The sequence below is a fragment of the Ostrea edulis genome, chromosome 3 (assembly GCF_947568905.1).
Source record: "Ostrea edulis chromosome 3, xbOstEdul1.1, whole genome shotgun sequence".
Classification (NCBI taxonomy): Eukaryota; Metazoa; Mollusca; class Bivalvia; order Ostreida; family Ostreidae; genus Ostrea; species Ostrea edulis.
In genome coordinates this window covers 94,777,369-94,798,988 of record NC_079166.1, presented here as the reverse complement: position 1 = coordinate 94,798,988, position 21,620 = coordinate 94,777,369, and the positions used below count along the sequence as shown (strand labels likewise).

At 35.1% G+C, this 21,620-nt stretch overlaps 3 protein-coding genes across 3 annotated transcripts in view; all 3 read right to left on the bottom strand.

Moving 5' to 3' along the window:
* Positions 1 to 10: 10 nt before the first annotated feature.
* Positions 11 to 4,014, bottom strand: LOC130053692 (uncharacterized). The gene is made up of 4 exons (XM_056161101.1): positions 3,720 to 4,014; positions 1,889 to 2,101; positions 1,481 to 1,578; positions 11 to 471 (listed from the first exon to the last, which is right to left on the bottom strand). Exons 1-4 carry the CDS (start codon positions 4,012 to 4,014, stop codon positions 19 to 21), a joined length of 1,059 nt encoding a protein of 352 aa, XP_056017076.1. The 3' UTR covers positions 11 to 18.
* A 2,647-nt stretch (positions 4,015 to 6,661) lies between these two features.
* LOC130053035 (uncharacterized) lies at positions 6,662 to 20,335 on the bottom strand. The gene is made up of 3 exons (XM_056159537.1): positions 19,725 to 20,335; positions 14,275 to 14,439; positions 6,662 to 7,100 (listed from the first exon to the last, which is right to left on the bottom strand). Exons 1-3 carry the CDS (start codon positions 20,239 to 20,241, stop codon positions 6,664 to 6,666), a joined length of 1,119 nt encoding a protein of 372 aa, XP_056015512.1. The 5' UTR covers positions 20,242 to 20,335; the 3' UTR covers positions 6,662 to 6,663.
* LOC125674433 (uncharacterized) overlaps positions 20,309 to 21,620 on the bottom strand; it is a 26,108-nt gene continuing 24,796 nt past the window's right edge. The window contains exon 9 of the mRNA XM_056161100.1: positions 20,309 to 20,358. Within this exon, the coding sequence (XP_056017075.1) occupies positions 20,309 to 20,358 (50 nt within the window). The remainder of the gene's footprint in view (positions 20,359 to 21,620) is intronic.

The following is a 21,620-nucleotide window of genomic DNA, read 5'->3' as shown; positions in this document are numbered from 1 at the left end:
CAAACATCGGACGTGCTTCTAGTCTGATATGATGAACTTGAAAGAATCAACGAACCACTGGACATCGATAACAAGTGATTTTGACAGTTCCTTTTCATTGAAGTAAAGAATCAAACCGATGTCATTAAAAAAGCGTAAAGCATCCTGTACCTTCACACGAGCATCTTTCGAATCAGGCCAATATTTCTTCTCAAGCTCCCAGACTGGGATAATCCTTTGAATTGACTCTTTTTTCAGCTTAATGAAAACTAATTCAATAATTGACCATTCTTTGGGAATAGATTCTTTCCATCTGTGTTCCCTGGCGGTGGAAACAATGTAGTTTTCTAAGTCAGATAAAGGATCCAAGCAGCCGGTATCATCAATAGGTAGACCGATAAAGAAACATCTATCCGGGTGGAAATGCTTCTTAAGATTTGCATCATATGCCGGAAGCAAATCCAAAAGTCTATCAAAGAACTCGCCTTTATCCTGAGGAAACAATGAAAATACACATATAATAGCAATGGTTTTCCACTTCTTGCCATTCAAAAATTACATGTAGTTAGTCGATGAAATGTGAAAATAATGAACAGTGATTAAATATAACGACTAAAAAATAAAAAGTTGGGCAAATACAATTCCCAGAATATACTATGGGTGGGATCAGTTGCCTTGGAGGAATAAGCATCCCCTTATCAACGGTTTTCTCAAGAATTATCACTTTCTTATCTTCAGGGTTACGTTATCTTTCTATTGAAGTGAGAAACATTGAACTCCAGGACAATATAGGTCACAGGTGTCAATCAACGACATTAACTATTACACAACGTCAAAACTAACACCTAACACCTGTCCTGCAATTATCCTCAATAAAGATTTTTTTAGCTGTTGAGATATTCATACAATATTTGACCACTTTCGACCCCTTATTTAATGGACTGACAACTGAAATGTAATATTTTCGGAAAGATACTTTCATTTTGTAGAACTTTTCCTTTCTCAACATATATTTGAGACCATTCCCTGAATTCCCCAAAAGGGAACGTAAAATATGGCCTATGTTGATCTGACCAATTCTAATTTGATAATGGGTTGAGTTAAGTTTTAATACCAATCTTGCACGTTTCTGAAGTCTACTGATAACAAAAGTTTTTTATGTAAAGTTTCATAAGTTCCTTAAGAGTCAAAGTTCAAGTATGACGGGTGAAATCTAAGCATGTTTCTAGATGTCGAATATGATGGAATACACTGTTTTTCGCTTAAACTAAAGGCGTCAAATTCTCCCTCAAAGTTGGTGATATGAAATGTGAAGACAACGAGCAGTGATCAATCTCATAACTCTTATAAGCAATACAAAATAGAAAGGCAAACACGGACCCCTGGATATACCAAAGGTTGGGTGAGGTGCCTAGGATTTAGTCAAAATTAATTTGACAACAACGACCTAATAATGATTAAATATAATGCTTTACCACCTAAATAATCTAAACAAACTAACCTTTTCATTTGTATTTTCGCTGTGTGTTGCTACAACAATCACTGTCGTATCCTCTGCACAATATGTGTGGATTGAATTTAGCCAGAACCTTGCATATCCTAGAAGTATTAGAATGTAGGATACAATAAAAATGCAATAGTTACACCAATTCTCCTTATAACATTTTTCTTTTACTTCATCGGTGGATGTAAAACGTGAACAAAAGCAAAGTAAGTATGATAGAATTACACGTTGATCAGTATGCACCTTCTGCTCTTCACAAAATATCAGCAACAATAACCTACCTACATGTCGTGTATTTAACTACAAACACTTTAAAAAGTTCATATATCGAACAATGAGCAAATTCACAAATCCTCTATTTGATAAATTTGTTCTATACAATGTTCAAGTTGTCATTGTATATACTTCCGTAAGTCCAGTCCGCAAAGATTGTCCCATTTTGTTCACATCGACTTTCATCAACCTTTTCACTGAAAGATTTGGACATGTCCAAAACCAGAAGGTAAAATGCTCTTCTGCTGAGAAAAACTTGATGACAGGCGTAATAGGCGCATTGTCCACCGAAGTCCACAACACTCAGAATCTGCTTGTTATCTTTTCCTGTGCCCTTAGTTAGTGCTGTTTAATATACAAAAGAAAGTATCAACTAAAATTAATTGATATAGTATGTCAAATAGTTTATATGCTGTGAAAAAATATATAGCGTTGTTGTTTTTGTTTTGCCATCGTGCTTCCAGGATTCCCTGATATTCACAACTTAATTATCGCTAAACAAAAATATATATCGCTTAGTATACATGCGAAGACATTTTCCTTTTGATAATTCATAAACACTCCAGTTCATATATAACAATAAAGAAGCATCTCTATCAAAATCGGGGGTCTCGGCACGTTGTTTTGCTTTTTCCAGCATTATCAATATCGACCTACCTTCGACGAAAGAGAACTGGGCTGAGTGTTTGAAATAAGACTATTGTAATCAATGGTACAAAAATAACAGACTTAGGATCTAATGGTAGCATGATTTACGACACGTACATGTAGATCGTTGTACGTTAGATTAGATTTCAAATGATTGATTGATGGTATATTGTTTAGCGTCCATCTCGAGAATTGTTCACTCATGCAGACGGCATTATTATTGCCGGTGAAGGGCTGCAGAATTTAGGCCAATGCTCGATGCTTACGGTCTTTGGACAGGGAGGGTTCTTTATCATGCCTTATCTGCTATGACGCGTGGCTTCAGTTTTTGCGGTCTCATCAAAAGGACCACCCCATTTAGTCGCCTCTTACGACAATGAAGTTGTACTGAGGACCTATTTTAACCCGTGTCCTACGGGATAAATTTCAAATAACAGAATTTGATGATAAATATTTCAACATTGATATGTAATTGTTAAATTACTACACGAATATAGGAAATTTGTGATGAAGAAGTTGAAGTTTGGCATGTCTAAAGTTTGTAATACGATTGAGTTGATTTGTAAATAACATCTATGGTCAATAAAACGTCCAAGTATGGAACAGATATACAGGACTGTTTCGATGAAAGGTGAAGATAACAAACAGTGATCAATCTCATAACTCCTATAAACAATACCAAATAAACAGTTGGGCAAACATCGACCCCTAGGCATATCAAAGGGTGGAGCAGGTGCTTACGATGAGTGAGCATCCACTGTTGACCGGCTACACCCGTCATGGGCCCTATATCTTGACCAGGTAAACGGAGTTATACGTAGTAAAAATTAGTATACCAAGAACGGCGTAACAATTTGTGTGAATATAAGTATTTAAATTGCTACTTCAAAACTTGTTAGCATGAAAGGTGAAGATAACGATCAGTGATCAATCTCTTAACTCTCATAAGCAATACAAAATAGAGAGTTGGGCAAACACGGATCCCTGGACACACCAGAACATTTCTATTGTGTGTTTAGTTTACATCCCTTTCAAATGTTTTCACTTATGGAAACGCCATTACCGTATTTGAAATGTTTTGTAATAAATCATAATCGATTAAATCATGGCGGTAAATTATGAGATTATTTCTGTTATTAGATATCACTGATGTTCACAGTTCTTTTATTGATTGTTATTTCTATAATTCACCTCTCAAGCAACCATTGTCTGCTATTTCAAACAGATCTTCATGAACCTCCAGTCCTACAGTAGACTCCACTTGTTTTAACTCCTCTATTCCGTTTCTGTAGACGTCTAAGAAGAGTAGTTTTACCAGCTCCGGCACAGCCCACGATCATCAGACGCGCTCTGTGTATTGTCTGTGTTCCTCTTTTAGCACACTCCACGTACCGACACCGTGCTTCGTAATCCCAGTCAAAGATTTCCTCTGGAACTTGATTAACCGAAAATACCAAGACAGTGGCACCCTTATTTCTAAAATACTTCACCAAAATTTCATCTGGTATCTGAACTAAATTATTTTCATAAAACCTAGCTAAATTTCCACTGACTAGGACATTCAAACGCGATTCTAAGAAGGACGGAGCAAAGTGGACTTTTAGTACCATGATATCGACTTATGATATCTATCTATCTATCTATCTATCTACCCATCTATCCATCCTTGTTTCTAATCTATCGATCTATCACTACTCAGAAGAACTCAAAATTCATTTGAAATAATACTTATAATAATAATGATAGAATTTATATAGCGCCTTCTATAAAACAAAATACTCTAAGGGACTGTACATCTCATAACATCTCGTTATAACGATCTAGTTCGTCAATACTACCTATCATTTGGGTCAAATGGTGTCCGACATGTTTCATACCGATTGTTAAGCCGTTCTTGGCACACCGATTTTGTGTGACCGGTCGATAGGGGATGCTTACTGGTGAGTCCAGGGATCCGTGTTTGCCCAACTATATAATTTAAACATAGATCATGACGTCACGTATATAATCTTGCCCCGGCTATGATTTCATTATACAGTGGGTCTATTGTGGCACAGAACATTGTACAAGGGATCACTAGACTAGAGTAAAATTAAGATAACTTATGTAAGTTCATCAACTCAAATCAAAGAGATGCAAATTTGTAAAATCAAAATAGAAACGTGTCTATATTTTTATATGCTAACATACATCTCAAAAAATATATTTTTTATGTTATTTGTGCAACAAAATATGAAACTAATGATGTCTATTTGTATCATCATTTTAAATATCCCAACACACAACAAATTGTTGTGGTCTAAACTCGTACTTTTCATATTCCGTCGTGTTTAGGTTCGTGTTCACACTAATCCTAATTTAGTATTTTTATATGAGTTAATATTGATCCTTGTTCCTTATCCACAGGTGTAGGAACATAATTTTTATATCTAGAAAAGAAATAATCTAACAGAAGCACATCATTGTGCACGTTTTATGCCGTTGATTGCCTATTCCCTTGCATACAGATTATCAGAACTGCAATGTAAATTTAACCCAAAACAGTAGGCACATGCCGTCTTGGGTTGTCAAAGGGGACGTGTCACCATACAAAGTTATGTTTCATAATTTTAACTATTTTTTCAGTGTGTTAAGCAACTCAAATTGTGTAAACTTGTATTATTCGTTTTTAGTTTATTTGGTACTTCATTTTCTGTTTATATGGTATAAAATACATCCTATTACTAATGCTTTCTGTAGTATCTAGTGCGTACACATTCATACAACAACTGATATCACAAACATCCTATTACTAATGCTTTCTGTAGTATCTAGTGCGTACACATTCATACAACAACTGATATCACAAACATCCTATTACTAATGCTTTCTGTAGTATCTAGTGCGTACACATGCATACAACAACTGGTGACTGTTCTTTACTCTAATATCCGTGTCATCCTGATAAACAACTCTAGGTTTGTAGTACGTTAAACTTATTACTTCATTGCATTGGTTTACCAATGTTTAAATCTGAAGATTTTATTCTAATAAAAAGAAAATTAATATTAGTCCTATTTGATATGTGTCCAATATTGACGAACATCTAATGATGGTGTGTACTTGTTGCAAATTAAGAAAGACATGTCTCTAAATTTATAAATTGACTAACAATGTCCAATGAAATCTAAATATTGGAAAATGTAATTGAAAAAGTTTACATTGAATACAATATAAAAACGAGTAAAGCTATATCTAAACAAGAGGCCCATGGGCCACATCACTCACCTGAGTCACCTTGGTCCATATCTGAATACTTTCCATATATATTTGCATGTAAAACCTTAATCCCTAGTATAGCCCCAACTACCCCTGGAAGCCACGATTTTTGCAAACTTGAATTACACCACGTCAGAAAGCTTTTATGTAAATGTCAATTTCTTTGGCCCAATGGTTCTTGAGAAGATTTTCCCTATATCTGTATGTAAAACGTTGACACCCCCCCCCCCCATTTGTGGCCTCATTCTATCCTCGGGGGCCATGATTTGAACAAAGTTGAATCTGCACTATGTCAGAAAATTTTCATGTAAAAATCAGCTTTTCTGGCTCTGGTTCTTGTTAAGAAGATTTTTAAAGATTTTAAAGATTTTTCCAATATATTTGTATGTAAAACTTTGATCCCTTACTGTGGCCCCATCCAATCCCCGGGGCCCATGATTTGAACAAACTTTAATCTGCATTATATCAGGAAGAGTTCATGTAAATCTCAGCGTTTCTGGCTTAGTGGTTCTTGAGAAGATTTTAAAAGTTTTTCCCTATATATTTGTATGTAAAACTTTGATACCCCTTGTGGCCCTACCCTACCCCCGGGGGCCATGATTTGAACAAACTTAAATATTCCATATGTCAGGAAGCTTTCAGGTAAATATCAGCTCTTCTGGACCAGTGGTTCTTGAGAAGAAGATTTTTAAATGACCCCACCCTATTTTTGCATTTTTGTGATTATCTCCCCTTTGAAAGGGACACAGCCCTTCATTTGAACAAACTTGAAATCCTTTACCCAAGGATGTTGTTGGCCAAGTTTGGTTGAAATTGACCCAGTATTTCTGAAGAAGAAGATAAAATTGTGAAAAGTTTACAACAACGACAACGACGACAACGGACAAATTTTGATCAGAAAAGCTCACTTGAACCTTCGGTTCAGGTGAGCTAAGACGAAGTACTTACTGATTTTCTTCACTTTATCTATAATATTTTTTCTTTCTCTACAGCCGATGCTATCACTGTCTTCTCGTTTCCCCATCATTACATGACGGTAAGTACATACATCGTTCATCTTTATCTCTTTTGTGTTGCCACGTACGTACATACTCCAACAACGAGTCAACTGACGACAATCTGATGTAATTTCCATAGTCCTCGACAGTGTTCAGACAATTCAGGAGAAAGTAACTCATCACCTGATGACGGACATCGTCTGACTTGAACCCAACGGCGCCATTCCCTTTATATGTCAATACTTTGTCAGTTTCAACCATTCCTTTTATGACATCGATTTCGTCATCTGTAGAGTCGTTCTGTAAGACGGGAAACACCTCTCCAAGAGCTCTCGCTTTTTCTTTCCAATGGGAATTTAAGGGTGCACTGTATTTCTCTGATATCAAAATTGAGACAAGAATGCTCCATTTTTGGGTGGAGAATGACATTCCACGCCAATCTGAAATACCATCAGGTATGTGATGTAATTTTGCTCAAACTCAATTAAAGGACAAACTTCACCAAGTCTAAAAAGCAGCCCTGTCATGAATTCAAAATGCGTTTTTCTCAAATATAAAAACCATTACACTTTCTATTTTGCTGTTATCTGAACGCGTTTTTGCCGTGGGATATGTATGAAATTGCTTTGTCACCTGATCAAATCCTGGGAAGTTCTTAAGCTCTTTAAATTGTGAATGAATATGTATATTTATGCGCTTGTTTTGGATATTTATAGCCCACATTTATTACTTCAAAAGTACTGATATAATACCTTGTGTTATTTAAATTATATTATTTTAAACGGATCTAGTTTATTTGGCATTGAGATAGTTTAATCTCAATTACAAAATGAGAAGAAAGCGTCATAGTAAACTCCAATAGAACATTAAATAGTGTCCAACGTTGATATATTATGTACTGCAAGAAGAGAGCTACTCATTGTGATTACGTTCCCTCAAGGAGAGCAAATTTCTCATAAGAACTGATCATGTCTCATTGGTATAGCTTAAAATCTAAAAAAAAAAAAAAAAAATAGCCGTGAGATGGATAACTATCCGATACACGTATAACTATCAAGTCGAACATAGAAAGAGTTCACAGAATTCTACTGCTGATGGTCTACCAAGCCCCTGTCTTTGTTCCATGCAAAAATATCAACAGCTGTGATGGAGAAACTTCAAACTTACTGTGCAACAACATATGTCAGAAGTGCTGTAAATCAAAAGTGGATTCTAAGAAATTCTAAAGAACGTTTAGTGAACTTGAACTCGAAAAACTTTTCTCAGATCGACAACATCAAAACCTATGATTTTTCAACACTTTACACGACAAATTCTCACGATAAATTAAAGACTAGACTTTTTGACATCAAAGACAGTTGCCTCTTCAACAAAAAAGGGAAAACGCAAATATGCATATCTAGTGATCAGTCATCCAAAAAATTAATTTGTTAAACACAACTCTGATCCACACATAAGTACTCTGTAGCTACAGTAAAAAAAATAGTCTTACAGTTCCTCGACATGTAAATAAAATTATACATAAATAGAAAAATAATTTTGCTGTGGTCTTGAATTTGATATTTAGATATATCAACAACGTTTTATCTATTAACATCAATAACTGTTATTCATATGTCGATTCCATACGATATATCCATATGAACTCCAAATATAAGACACCACAGAGTCGTCCACTTAAATTTCGTACTTAGATATTGTATTGAAAATAGATACTAAAGGCAAACTAACAATCAACAGTCTCGTTTGAAATCAGCATTTCGCTAATTATATGGTGATTATAACGATCTACCTCGTCAATACAACCTATAATTTGGTTAAATGCTGTCTGAGGTGTTTCATACTGATAGTTAGGCCGTTCTTAACACACTGATTTTGATTTTGATTGATAAATCTGTTTACCTGATCAACATACAGGGCTCATGACAGGTGTGACCGTTCGACAAGGGATGCTCACTCCTCCTAGGCACCTGATGTCACATCTGGTATATCCAAGGGTCCGTGTTTGCCCAACTCTTTATTTTGTATTGCTTATATGAGTTATGAGATTGATCTGACTTTAATCGAAACTGTTGAAACCCCTGTATCATCGGCTTGTTTGTCAGTAGACAACCTCCATTTAAAAACTTATCATACGCAGAATATTTTATTGCATATCGAATCAGTTGAGAGATATAAATACAGTTGCTTCTTCAACAAAATCGGAAAACGGAAATATTCATATCTAGTGATCAGTCATTCAAAAACTTACTTTGTTAAACATCACTCTGATTCTACGCACAAATACTCTGAAGTTGAAATAAAAATATGCTAGAGTTCCTCATTGACAATATCTTCGTGGTCTTTGGTGATCAGGTCTTCCAACAGTCTGTTGGAATTCCCATGGGCACGAATTGTTCTCCTTTGTTAGCTGACCTGTTTTTATATTCATATGAAGCAGAATTTATTCAAAAACTTCTACGTGAGAAGAAAAAATCTCTTGCTGTGACCTTCAATTCGACTTTTAGATATATCGATGACGTTTTGTCTATTAATAATGATAGCTTTCATTCATATGTCGATTTGATATATCCCTGTGAGCTCGAAATAAAGGACACCACAGAGTCGTCCACTTCTGCTTCATACTTGGATATTTTATTGAAAGTAGACATTAACGGCAAACTAACAACTCAACTGTATGACACACGGGATGATTTCAGCTTCTCCATCGTCAACTTCCCACATTTATGTGGCAATATTCCATTATCACCTGCATATGGTGTTTATATATCTCAACTGATTCGATATGCAAGAGCTTGTTCTGGGTATAGTCAGTTTTTAAATCGAGGTAAGCTACTGACAAACAAGTTGATGGTACAGGGATTTCAACAGTCTCGATTGAAGCCAGCATTTCGCAAATTCTATGGTCGTTATAGCGATCTAGTTCGTCAATACAACCTCGCATTGGGTCAAATGCTGTCTGACGTGTTTCATACCGATTGTTAAGCCGTTCTTGGCACACTGATTTTGACTGGGGATAACTCCGTTTACCTGATCAGGATATGGGGCTCACAGCGGGTTGACCGGTCAACAGGGGATGTTTACTCCTCCTAGGCACCTGATCCCACCTCTGGTGTGTCCAGGGGTCCGTGTTTGCCCAACTATCTAATTTGTGTTGGTTGTAGGAGTTATGAGATTGATCACTGTTCATTATCTTCACCTTGTATACCATATGCAGGTAATAATGGAATATTGATATATAAGTATGGAAACTTGGTGATGGAGAGAATGAAATTATCCTGTTTGTCAAAGTGTTGATATCTTAGTTTAAAACCAATCAAAATACGGATGTATATTTAATTGATGTGATAAAATTTAGAAATACATTTCAAAATTAAGGATTATATACCCCCCATGCATAGCTCTGATCCTTGAAAGAATTTGTTTCCAGGATTTTGGCACTCTAGAATTCCTTTTTAGCTCTTACAAGTTATTTGTCATTTCGAATTTCCAAAATTTCGGCTTGAGCATCACTGAAGAGACATTATTTGTCGAAATGCGCATCTGGTGGATCAAAATTGGTACCGTGTAAGTTTTACATGTTAACCGTTTCCCAAATTATAATTGCAACATGTTCCATTCAAGCTTCATATCGCGAAATCCCCAATTTATTTTCGTGAGAAAAGAACACATCATTGAATGGTTTTGTGAAAATCTCTATACTTTAGGTTAGTTTTGTTGGTTATGCACTTATTACTATGCAGAAGTATCTCATCGTTTTTATGTTATCTCCTACTTATTCAGTAACATAATACACTAGATATATAGAACGAAGACTTATTCCTGATGTAACCTGATGAAAGGTGAATATAACGAACAGTGATCAATCTCAGAAATCCGATAAGCAATACAAAATATATAGTTGGGGAAACACTCAACCCTGGATATACCAGAAGTGGAATCAGGTACCTGTGGGGAGTAAGTATTTCATGTCAAACGGTCACACCCGCCTTGAGCCCTATATCTTGATCAGATAAAGATGAATATAACAAACAGTGATCCATCTCATAACTCCCATTAGCAATACAAAATAGAGAGTTGGGCAAACATGGACACCTAGATATGAAAGTTGAAGATAGCGATCAGTGATCATTCTTATAACTGCAATAAGCATTACAAAATAGAGAGTTTGGCAAACACGGACCCCTGGATATAGTAAAGGTGGGATCAGGTGCTTAAGAGGAGTCAACACCTGTCTAATTCTTTTATCATGTCTGGATTACCAAAAATAGAAGGATAGATGACACGTGATATGTTAAGTTCCTATATGTCCACCTGTACAATATGTCCGCCTGCACAATATGTCCGTCTAAGTTTGGACCAAAGTGTCCTTATATGTCCGACTGCACTAAATACCGCCCATTTTTTTGGTCCAAACTGTCACTAAATGTCCGCCTGCACAATATGTCCGCCTAATTTTAGACCAAAATATCACTATATGTGTCCGTATGTACAATGTGTCCATTTACTTTTGGAACGAGCTGTCCCAATATGTCCACCTATAAGAATTTGATTACTATGATATTTCGATGTAATCGACATTTATACAGTAATGTGTGTCTCTGTGAATCACGTTTTCTTCCCATGGGCACGAATTGTGGTCCTCCGTTAGTTGACCTGTTTATATATTCATATGAAGCAGAATTTATTCAAAAACTTATATGCGAGAAAAAATAACTTACTGTGGCATTCAATTCAACATTTAGATATATCGACAACGTTTTATCTATTAACAATAATAACTTTCATTCATATGTTGATTCGATATATCCATGAGAACTCGAAAAAAAGACACCACGGAGTCGTCCACTTCTCCTTCCTACTTAGATATTTTATTGAAAGTAGACATTAACGGCAAACTGATAACTCAACTGTATGACAGGCGGGATGAGTTCAGCTTCTCCATCGTCAACTTCCTATATTTATGTAGGAATATTCTATCATCACCTGTATATGGTATTTATATATCTCAACTGATTCGACATGCAACAGCTTGTTCTGTGTATGGTGAGTTTTTAAATCGATGCAATCTACTGACAAACAAGTTGATCGTTCAGGGGTTTCAACAGTCTCGGTTGAAGTCAGCAGTTCACAAATTCTATGGTCGTTATAACGATCTATTTCGTCAATACAACTACCATTAGGTCAAATGATGTCTGACATGTTTCATACCGATTGTTAGGCCGTTCTTGGCACACTTATTTTGACTACGGAAAATTCCGTTTACTTGATCAGGATATAGGGCTCACGGCGGATGTGACCAGTCGACATGGGATCCTTTCTCCTCCTAGGCACCTGATCCGTGTTTACCCAACTGTCTATTTTGTATTGCTTATAGGAGTTATAAGATTGATCACTTCGTTATTTTCACATTTCATATAACTGTGACAATATTAGTAACTTTTACGCCAACACCTGTCGATTACATATACTACTGTACTTCTACCATATTTAAACTAGGATCATGGAAGTTATCATGACATATATACTTATATTCACTGATATTTCATCTTAGGGAGTTTAAATTGCTTTTGTGGAGATAAAAAATGAATATGTCTAACTGGTTACTACGATCTTGAGTTTAAGGGATATATACATTTGAAATGTATTTTTTTAAAATCATTATTTCAATACTATAAATAAATGAAAAATGAATACCCGTTTATAGACAATGTCGAATGAGCAATCGTTAATAAGTCAGTTTCAAGATAAGAGTTTTCCTGTGTAGGAGGTACATTTAGTAGAACTTTGAGGGCCTAAGTGGGACAGGGTGAAACTACCGTCAATGAGGAAGACGATAAAATGTATTAAAAGCGACTTCTCTTTAAATATTTAAATGTTGGAAATACAAAATACTAATGAAAGAAATGTTTTACAAAAGCAGAAACATAAAAACAATGTCATATTTGAAAGTAATATCCTGGATATCATACCTACGATCAACAAAATTACGTGATATAATAAGAATTCCATGTATTTAATTACTTCCTCAATACTTATCACTTACTTAGTTTGTATCAGTTGAATTCGGGCGATGAAACAACGTATGAGAGACTTACTGAGTACATTCACTTAAGCAGTGATGAATATTCGTCCCACTCCCGCATGTAAACACGTTGCTTCGCGCCTTACACTGTACGGAAGTTCTTCAAAGGGAAATAACTCGAACGTATCTCTAAACCGGCGTATTGAATATTGCATTTCTTATTTCCTTTATTATTTTCTGAATTACTTCCTTGGTTATCAAGAAAAATAATTGAATAGAAACCTATAATCGTCACTCCTCCATAAGGAAGTTATGAAATTCTTTTAATGGAATTCATAATTTCATAATTCATAATTTCCTTACGTTTCCAGCTGTAGCCATATGGGATAAGAGTCATAATGTTACAGATTACAAATAATCCGAAAGCAATACAAGATGAGGAGAAATTGGAGATGAATGGAAACTCCCAAGAGTAGAGATTTGGGGGGATATAATATGAAATGAAAATCTTTACGTCAGTACCTTTCGTATTTTCAGAATTCACCAAACCGTATAGCTATACCTTCACACAAGTATGGATGGATACATATTTCAATGAAAGAAACAGCATGTACCGTTAAAAGGTGAGGACCTGTGTATCATAGATATACCACAAACATAGCAGCTGTTTCCTTTTCTCGCTTCGATATTTAACTTTCATAATGAACTTTACCAAATTTATCAAATATGCTTTCTTCATAGTTTGCTGATATGGAATTTAACAATTCTATGAGCGTGTACTTATCAAAATGTGTTTAATTATTCAGTTAAAACATATCTTTTTAGGTACCATTAATTAGCTAAACACCCATCGCATTAGGTCTATACGTCACGCATTTTTACACACCAATATTACAATAAACATATACTACACAGTTTCAAAATAAATTCAGTACACCAGATCTGTAAATTAGGAAGGCTTGTTTGATAAAAAGCGGTATTTCACTTAAGATGTACGATTAAATTACATAAGAGGGGGGGTGTGAGATTACAGAAGAGTACGGAGCGGCTTCCTTAAGTAGTTCATCTCTTGACACGTTTCCGGTATACCTGCACTATGTAGTATACACCATACCTGACACCTGTCCGTGACACCTCAAGCAGAACCTGATTATCAATTATTACCGAAGCCACCAAAGACAGTTTATTTTAGTTTACTTTGATATTTGACCTCCCAACTTCCGTTATTCATCTCTAAATTAGTATTATATTTTTGCAGTAATGCCTATATATATACAGAAAGAACATTTAAAATACAAATTGATAAAGATGTCACTCGTTTCGACGATTGTTTTATGAAGATAAATATGGGCGGACATATAGTGACAGTTCGTTACAAATGTAGTTGGACATATTGTGCAGGCGGACATATAGTGACAGTTTGGACAAAAATTCGGGCGGACATTTAATGCAGGCGGATATATAAGGACAGTTTGGTCCAAAATTGGGCAGACATATTGTGTAGGCGGACATATAGGGACTCAACAGTGGTATAATACGATACTTAATCAAGACTTACGTTTCTAAATAAAATGATTTTAGAGATGTACCTATTATTTCGTCTGCGACATCAAGAATTAAGAATGATCCAAGAGCACTGTTGAAATCCAGTGTACCGGAGGTTAACTTCCGCCGTGTTGTCAATTTCTTTGTGGAGTTTATGAACCGGTACTTTGCATCTTCTTCAAGATTGAATACATCAAGGGGAAGGCACACTGAAATCATTAGTTTAAATACACACATTATTTAAAATTCAAAAGCTTTAATATAATTTGTTCATTTCTATATAGAACAATCTTTCAATATTTTCGTTGGTTGAGAGGTTGATGTCACTTTATTATTTTCGGAAAATGTTGAACGAATGTCAGACATTTCGGCCCATTGCCATTTCGGCCCATTGACACTTCGGCCCACACGTTTCGGCCCAGACGTTTCGGCCCTAAAAATTGGACACTTCGGCCCAAATTTTTGAGACACTTCGGCCCAAAGACATTTCGGCCCAAGACACTTCGGCCCTCATCTTTTTGGTATGAGACACTTCGGCTCATATTTTTCATTTTGCTAACATCACCCATATTATTGCGTGTCCACAACATTATAGTAAATTGACACTTCGGTCCAGTGACATTTCGGCCCAACGACACTTCGGCCCAATGATATTTCGGCCCAAATGTTTAATAGTGACATTCATGGGTCAATTCCTTTGGTTTTTATATTTCGTCACTTCGTTACAGCCCAAATTTTTGAGACACTTCGGCCCAATTGTTTTTAAAACTGAGACATGTCGGTCCATTATACGTTTTATTATTCTGCTTTATATATCACACACATTTCTTTTTAAAACAACATCATAGTATATTAACACCTCGGCCCATTTTTTAAAAAGACGATCACTGACACATAATTAAATAGTTTTTAGTGTTTGGCATAAGCCATCTATATGTAAACAAAAACAAGACACGGGCCTTGTTTACATAACGATGAATTTTGACTATGGTATCTTGCTTGTAACTCAACAGCTACATTGAATTCTAACTTTGGCTGACCGTTAAAAATACTTTACTTAAGCAATGTAAACAGTAGAAATGGAAAAATAGGGTTTGAAAATTTTCAGCTAAAATCGTGTCCATGTCCTTTTACGATTCACTGCTAACACTGTTATGTTAAGTTTGTGAGTGAAATGTCCGGAGTTTACACATTTATAAATTCTTCAAAAAGAATATTTGAATCTTATAATTTCAATTCATTCAATTTATTAACAATTGCAAAAAATTGAATAGTTTCACCGCACTGTTATTTGTTTTCAGATAATCTTATAAGCGCAAACAGATTAATTTTATTGTTAGAATCTATGTATCTTATGCATTCCTAAAATTTTGTAGTGTAAACTTTAATACGGTATATTGTGCTTTATAAGCTAAAATCGAATCTACTATTTTGATATTCTCAAAGTTCTCGGAATATCGCTCATATCAATCAAATAAAAGTCAGGATGGAATTCCAGTGTGCTCCATTTCATGAGAAATTATATAGATGACGCTACGAATTTCGTATAACATTCGGTGATTTAAATGAGAGACACTTTAATTTTATCGCCATTTATCTTCCGAATGCACGCAACAGTTACACAGTTAATGAAAATGTAAACAGAAATAAATCTTTTTAAAATTCCTTCATACATACGAGATTTTGAGAGAGACAATAGAACTATATAGCTGTAAGATATGATTCTATAATTATTTCATTCATCTGATGGTCTAAACATTATACATTTGCTCCGTTTTAGCTTCACACAGTTAATCGCAACGTTGTTTTTGCCGTTATGCGGCATTCCAGATTTTACTTTCATTATCATCAAATTCAGTATCAAAACAAAACCAATAATTTCAATATATTTTGAAAGTTGATACTCTTATGTGTAGTACATTTTTTTTCCCTACAATGCCGAACGTCACAAATCATTGCTTGACTATACAGATATATATATAACTTTTGGGAAGAGCTTTCGTTTAAGTATAACGTCAAAATTAACGTCAAAGTGAGAGACGTCGCCAATTTGATATGGGGTTTTCCGTTGAATATATTTGAGCTGTTATTGAAGATAAAGGATAACAATGGTCATATTCATAAATGACACATTCTCAAGTACCAGATTTAGCATTTTTGTGAGTTTCCAGGACAGGGCAGATTTTGACCAAAACCGTACCCTGTCCTTTATCAATTTTTTCCTTCATTTCGTTCCTTTGTTCCCTTATGGATTTATTCCTTTTTAAAAAAAAATATATTTTCTTGTATATAATGATAACATTATGTCATTAGTTGTTAGGATCCTGACCACTATATTGCAATTTTATATCATTAGTGGATATTGTATCATTAATAGTTACTACATTATTTCTTTATATATACCAAATAATAGTGTTGTTCTGTCAAAAGATAAAGATATTCTAAACTTGTATAAAAGCCACTCTTCAATATCATTCCAAATCTCCTTTACTAAATAACACTCAGCAAATATGTGTTCAATTGATTCAATTACATTATTGCAGAAACAACATGTTGGGGATTCTTTAATCTTAAGTTCATAGAGATATGAATTTGTGAGAACTATTCTATGTATAATTTGGAACTGTAACCAATATAATGAAGAATTAAAAACAAATTATATAAAATCCAAAGGACTTGACCCATGAATGTCATTATTTTACATTTAGGCCGAAGTGTCGTTGGGCCGATATGTCACTGGGCCGAAGTGTCAATTTACTATAATGTTGTGGACACGCAATAATAATGGGTGATGTTAGCAAAATGAAAAATATGGGCCGAAGTGTCTCATACCAAAAAATTGAGGGCCGAAGTGTCTTGGGTCGAAATGTCTTTGGGCCGAAGTGTCTCAAAAATTTGGGCCGAAGTGTCTCAAAAATTTGGGCCGAAGTGTCCAATTTTTGGGGGCCGAAACGTCTGGGCCGAAGTGTCCAACGTTTGGGCCGAAGTGTCTTTGGGCCGAATCGTCCGACTACCTGTTGAACGTATCATTGCAGATGACAAGACCCAATGGTCATCTTCATGAGATTCTACGACGTAATACGGCACAGCACATTACCAGACAATGAAAAAAGATAAAGTTTTACAGGAGGTGGCTGTATGATTTTCGTTCAGAATCACGGGCTCATTGTCCTCCTAGATTTAGTTTAGTAAAGTGTTATCGTAAAGTCATTTACCCGCAGCCATCTCGTATAATATACTGCATACAATGTCGTTGAGTCCAAATCTTATGGAAAACTAAAAGATGACCGAATCTTATGTAAACATAATATCAATACCGATAGCTTCTTACAATACTAAAAATCGCTGAAAAACCGGAAACCAAATATCTGATGGTTATCACCACCATGTCTCGCCATGACAACTCTAAATTGGGTTTCAAGACCCAACTTTAAGTGAATATACCCAAATTGTTAGCTGTCTGTCAATCAAACATTTAACAATATATCTCAGGTGGAGTGACATCTGCAGACACTGTGGTCTGGAGCTACCCCAAAGAGGTGTTTTGATAACAATAACAACCAGTACATACAGGCATTCTTTAGATCTCGAGGACGTCCTATATACTATAGTTTTGATAGCATTGACCTGTCCACAACTGCTATTTTTTTCGCAATTCAATTGTTTTTAAAAAGACCCCTGGACAACGCAATTTTAATATAATTGTAATTCCCCCTTTATATATATGTATTATGAATTACACAATCAGAAATCAAACAATAATTTGCCCATTAATTTCCAAAACGTGTATATTATTGAAATAATTTATATTATCAATTTATAATAATTCTATATTTATAAAAGGAATTATTCATTGAGCCAATGACTGAAAGTAAAAGAGAGAAAGAGGGGGTGGTGTAGACTGTGTGTCATCTAGCCATAGGGATACAACCATTATACAAACACTATGACCACAGAAACACTGCAGACGACCCTGAGATCTTCCTGTGTACATCTAAAGTATACACAGCACCCTGATCTCTTGGGCAGATAAATTCCAGGTAAATAACAATGACCATAGATGAGCTCCGCCCATATCCAGTGATCCTTGAAGAAACCGTACGGTACTTTTTGGGACTTAGATCAGATGAGACGGGTTAAATAGTCAAATTACTGAAAGTCCTGATGGAAGAAGATTTTGTGTAGATTTACACCAGATGCTTCTGTGATTGAAAAGTACGGCGGGTGTGACCGGTCAACAGGGGATGCTTACTCCTCCTAGGCACCTGATCCCACCTCTGGCGTGTCCAGGGGTCCGTGTTTGCCCAACTATCTATTTTGTATTGCTTATAGGAGAGTTATGAGATTGATCACTGTTCGTTATCTTCACCTTGCATAAAAAAATCAAATAAGAGAAATACTCTTGATGCGTAAACTGATGTCGGATCTCCCATTTACTATGATGAAAGGCGTATATAACAAATAGTCGATTCATGACGGTTTATCCAGAAACACCCAAATGCTCTCATGCAATATTTTCTTGTTTATTTTGCAGAATTTTTTAGATTCTTTTTTTCCGTTTCTAATGTTTATAATACGTAACTAAAGTATTTCTAGTGATCAGCAAAAAGTTGAATGTCAATTGTCGAGTTACAAGAGATACAGAGCTCACAATTCTGTGTTATGTAAACAAGGCGTGTGTCATGTTTGTGTTTACATAGGTTGAATATAATCTAGTAAAGGTTTCATTTATAACAAATTGTTTTGAATTTACAAGTTATTTCTGAATACAATCAAACTGTTTCTGAGTTTGTCACGTCTCATTTTGCTTTAAACATGATGTTCTATATTAGGCATTCTATATGTAAACAATAACATAGATAGGACCTTGTTAACATGATAAAGAGTCGTGAATGCTGTATCTCACTTGTAACTCAACAACTGACATTCAAAGTTTGGTTGACCATTCGAAAAAACTTAGTTAAGCATTGTAACCATTGAAAAAAGGGGAAAAAATGAGTTCAATTGGTGTCCATGTCCATTTAAGAATATTCGTTATACTGATAGGTGTTAATTAGTGCATAATTGGATAATTGATGAATACTGTCAGCTACAGCTTTTATTGTTTTAAACGGGAACAAATTACAGACGGGAAAGGGAGATAAAAATCAATTATATATGTACATGAAATTACTTGCCACAGACTTATCCGGACTTGTAAACGATGCTGAACATAATAGTTGGTACATGTAAATTGCCTATGTTATATTGGTGTGTAGACCGTGATAATGACTTCTCCATAGTGTTTTAATTCAATATGTTCAAGAAAGGTAAAGATAACGAACAAGTATCAATCTCATAACTCTTAAACATAGTGTTGGGCAAACACGGGCATCTGGATATACCAAAACAAATTGTTGCAATACGTATATGATAACAATGGTACATGTGGAGGGATGTGTTCACGTAAATAAGGTGTATGGGATTAATAATCAGTACATATTGAACAACTCACGGGGTTCCATCAGTTCATTGAGATCATAATGGCTTCTTATGTCGTGAATTATGACGTTTATTCCGAGTTTTTTGATGAATGACTCCTCTAGTTCCCTCGGTAGGTACATGTTCACACCACTTTCCTCTTTATCTCTTCTGTACCACCACGGGCGTACATACTCTATTAACGAGTCTACGGATGACAATGTGATGTAGTTTTCATAGTCCTCGACAGTGTTCAGACAATTCAGGACAAAGTAACTCATCACCTGATGACGGACATCGTCTGACACGAACCCAATGTTGTTCTCAACGGCGCCATTGTCTGCTTTATATTTATATGTCAATACTTTGTCAGTTTCAATCAATTCCGTAATGACATGGATTTCGTCATTTGCGGGGTTGTTGTGTAGGACTGAAAATGTCTCTCCAAGATTTCTTGTTTTTTCTTTCCAAGGTGAATTTAAGGGCGCGATGTAATCCTCCGAAGTCAAACTAGAGATAAGAATGCTCCATTTTTGGAAGGACAGTGACATTCCACGCAGATCTGAAATGAATTAAGTATTTAGATCTCAAATTTTGGTCAACTAAAGGATGGTATCATCAAATATCTAATTCGACCATGCTCTGAATTTGACGGGTTTTCTTTTTCTCTGGAATAACATGATGAATATCCATTATTAGATAACTCCAAACATATTAAAGATTAATTATGATATGCATAACTATAAAGTAACAAAATATATATACAGTCCAAATAAATTCAAACAGTCTAATATTCAATAACCCGTTGTAATAAAAAAGAAAGTAATAACGTAAAGTTGTTGTGTTTATCAAAACAGCGAAAGGAAAATTAAACAAGCTCACAATGAATGATAATGGTACACATAATGAATGCAATACAAGACATCCTTAATCCCTATACTACACTGTATCGTTTTTAACCCATGTAAATAGATAGCTACACAAAAGCCGTATGTGATATTGTTTAGAAATGTAAATTGTGTAGAATCTTAAAACATAAATAATCTAGGCACATATGGCTTGAAAACCGGTTCCACGCTATTTGTACCAAAAAAACCAAAACATTTTTGTCAAATTTCCGTGTTTGGAAATACAGAAATAAATTACACACGCGGATTCGTTGATATAGGTTATGAAAATGTTTACTGGGATAAAATCCACGGAACAATGTGACGTCATAACTAAAATAAGTATATCACTAAGTATATATCAAATCCCGATTTTATTTTAATGCAGGTTTTATTGATGCATGAAATAAATCATGCAGCTTAACTAAGATCCCAAAAATATAGAATGTTATATTGCTATTGTGTAATTTCTGTCTGATCAATATGAAAGTAAACTGATGACGTTATAACTATACATCGAGTGACGATGAATTGTCTGAACACTGTCCAGGACTATGAGAACTACATCAGATTGTCATCCATAGACTCGTTAATGGAGTATGTACGCCCACGGTGGTACAGAAGTGATAAAAAGGATTTATTTATATAGATTTACATAGGTTGAATATAAACTAGTAAACGTTTCATTTAAAGTAAATTGTTTTCAATTTACAAGTTATTTCTGAACACAATCAAACTGCTTTAGTAGTTAGTAGCTCCCTCTCTCTGTGTAGGGCAGATTTAATAAATTATGCAATTTACGTGCATAAATAGACCATGACCTGCCTTACCATTCCGCTCAATTTTATATTCACTTGTCAAGAGACATAAACCGTTAAATGTTAACATAATGTTTAGACTTTTATAAACCAAAATTTCATACGGAATCAAACCTTGTTGTTTCAACATACAAAACGCAATGTTGGTTGAATGTTGAATGAATATTGAGTTTGAATAGCAACATTAATCTAACGTTGAATCTCCGCGAGGTAGATGACCCTAAC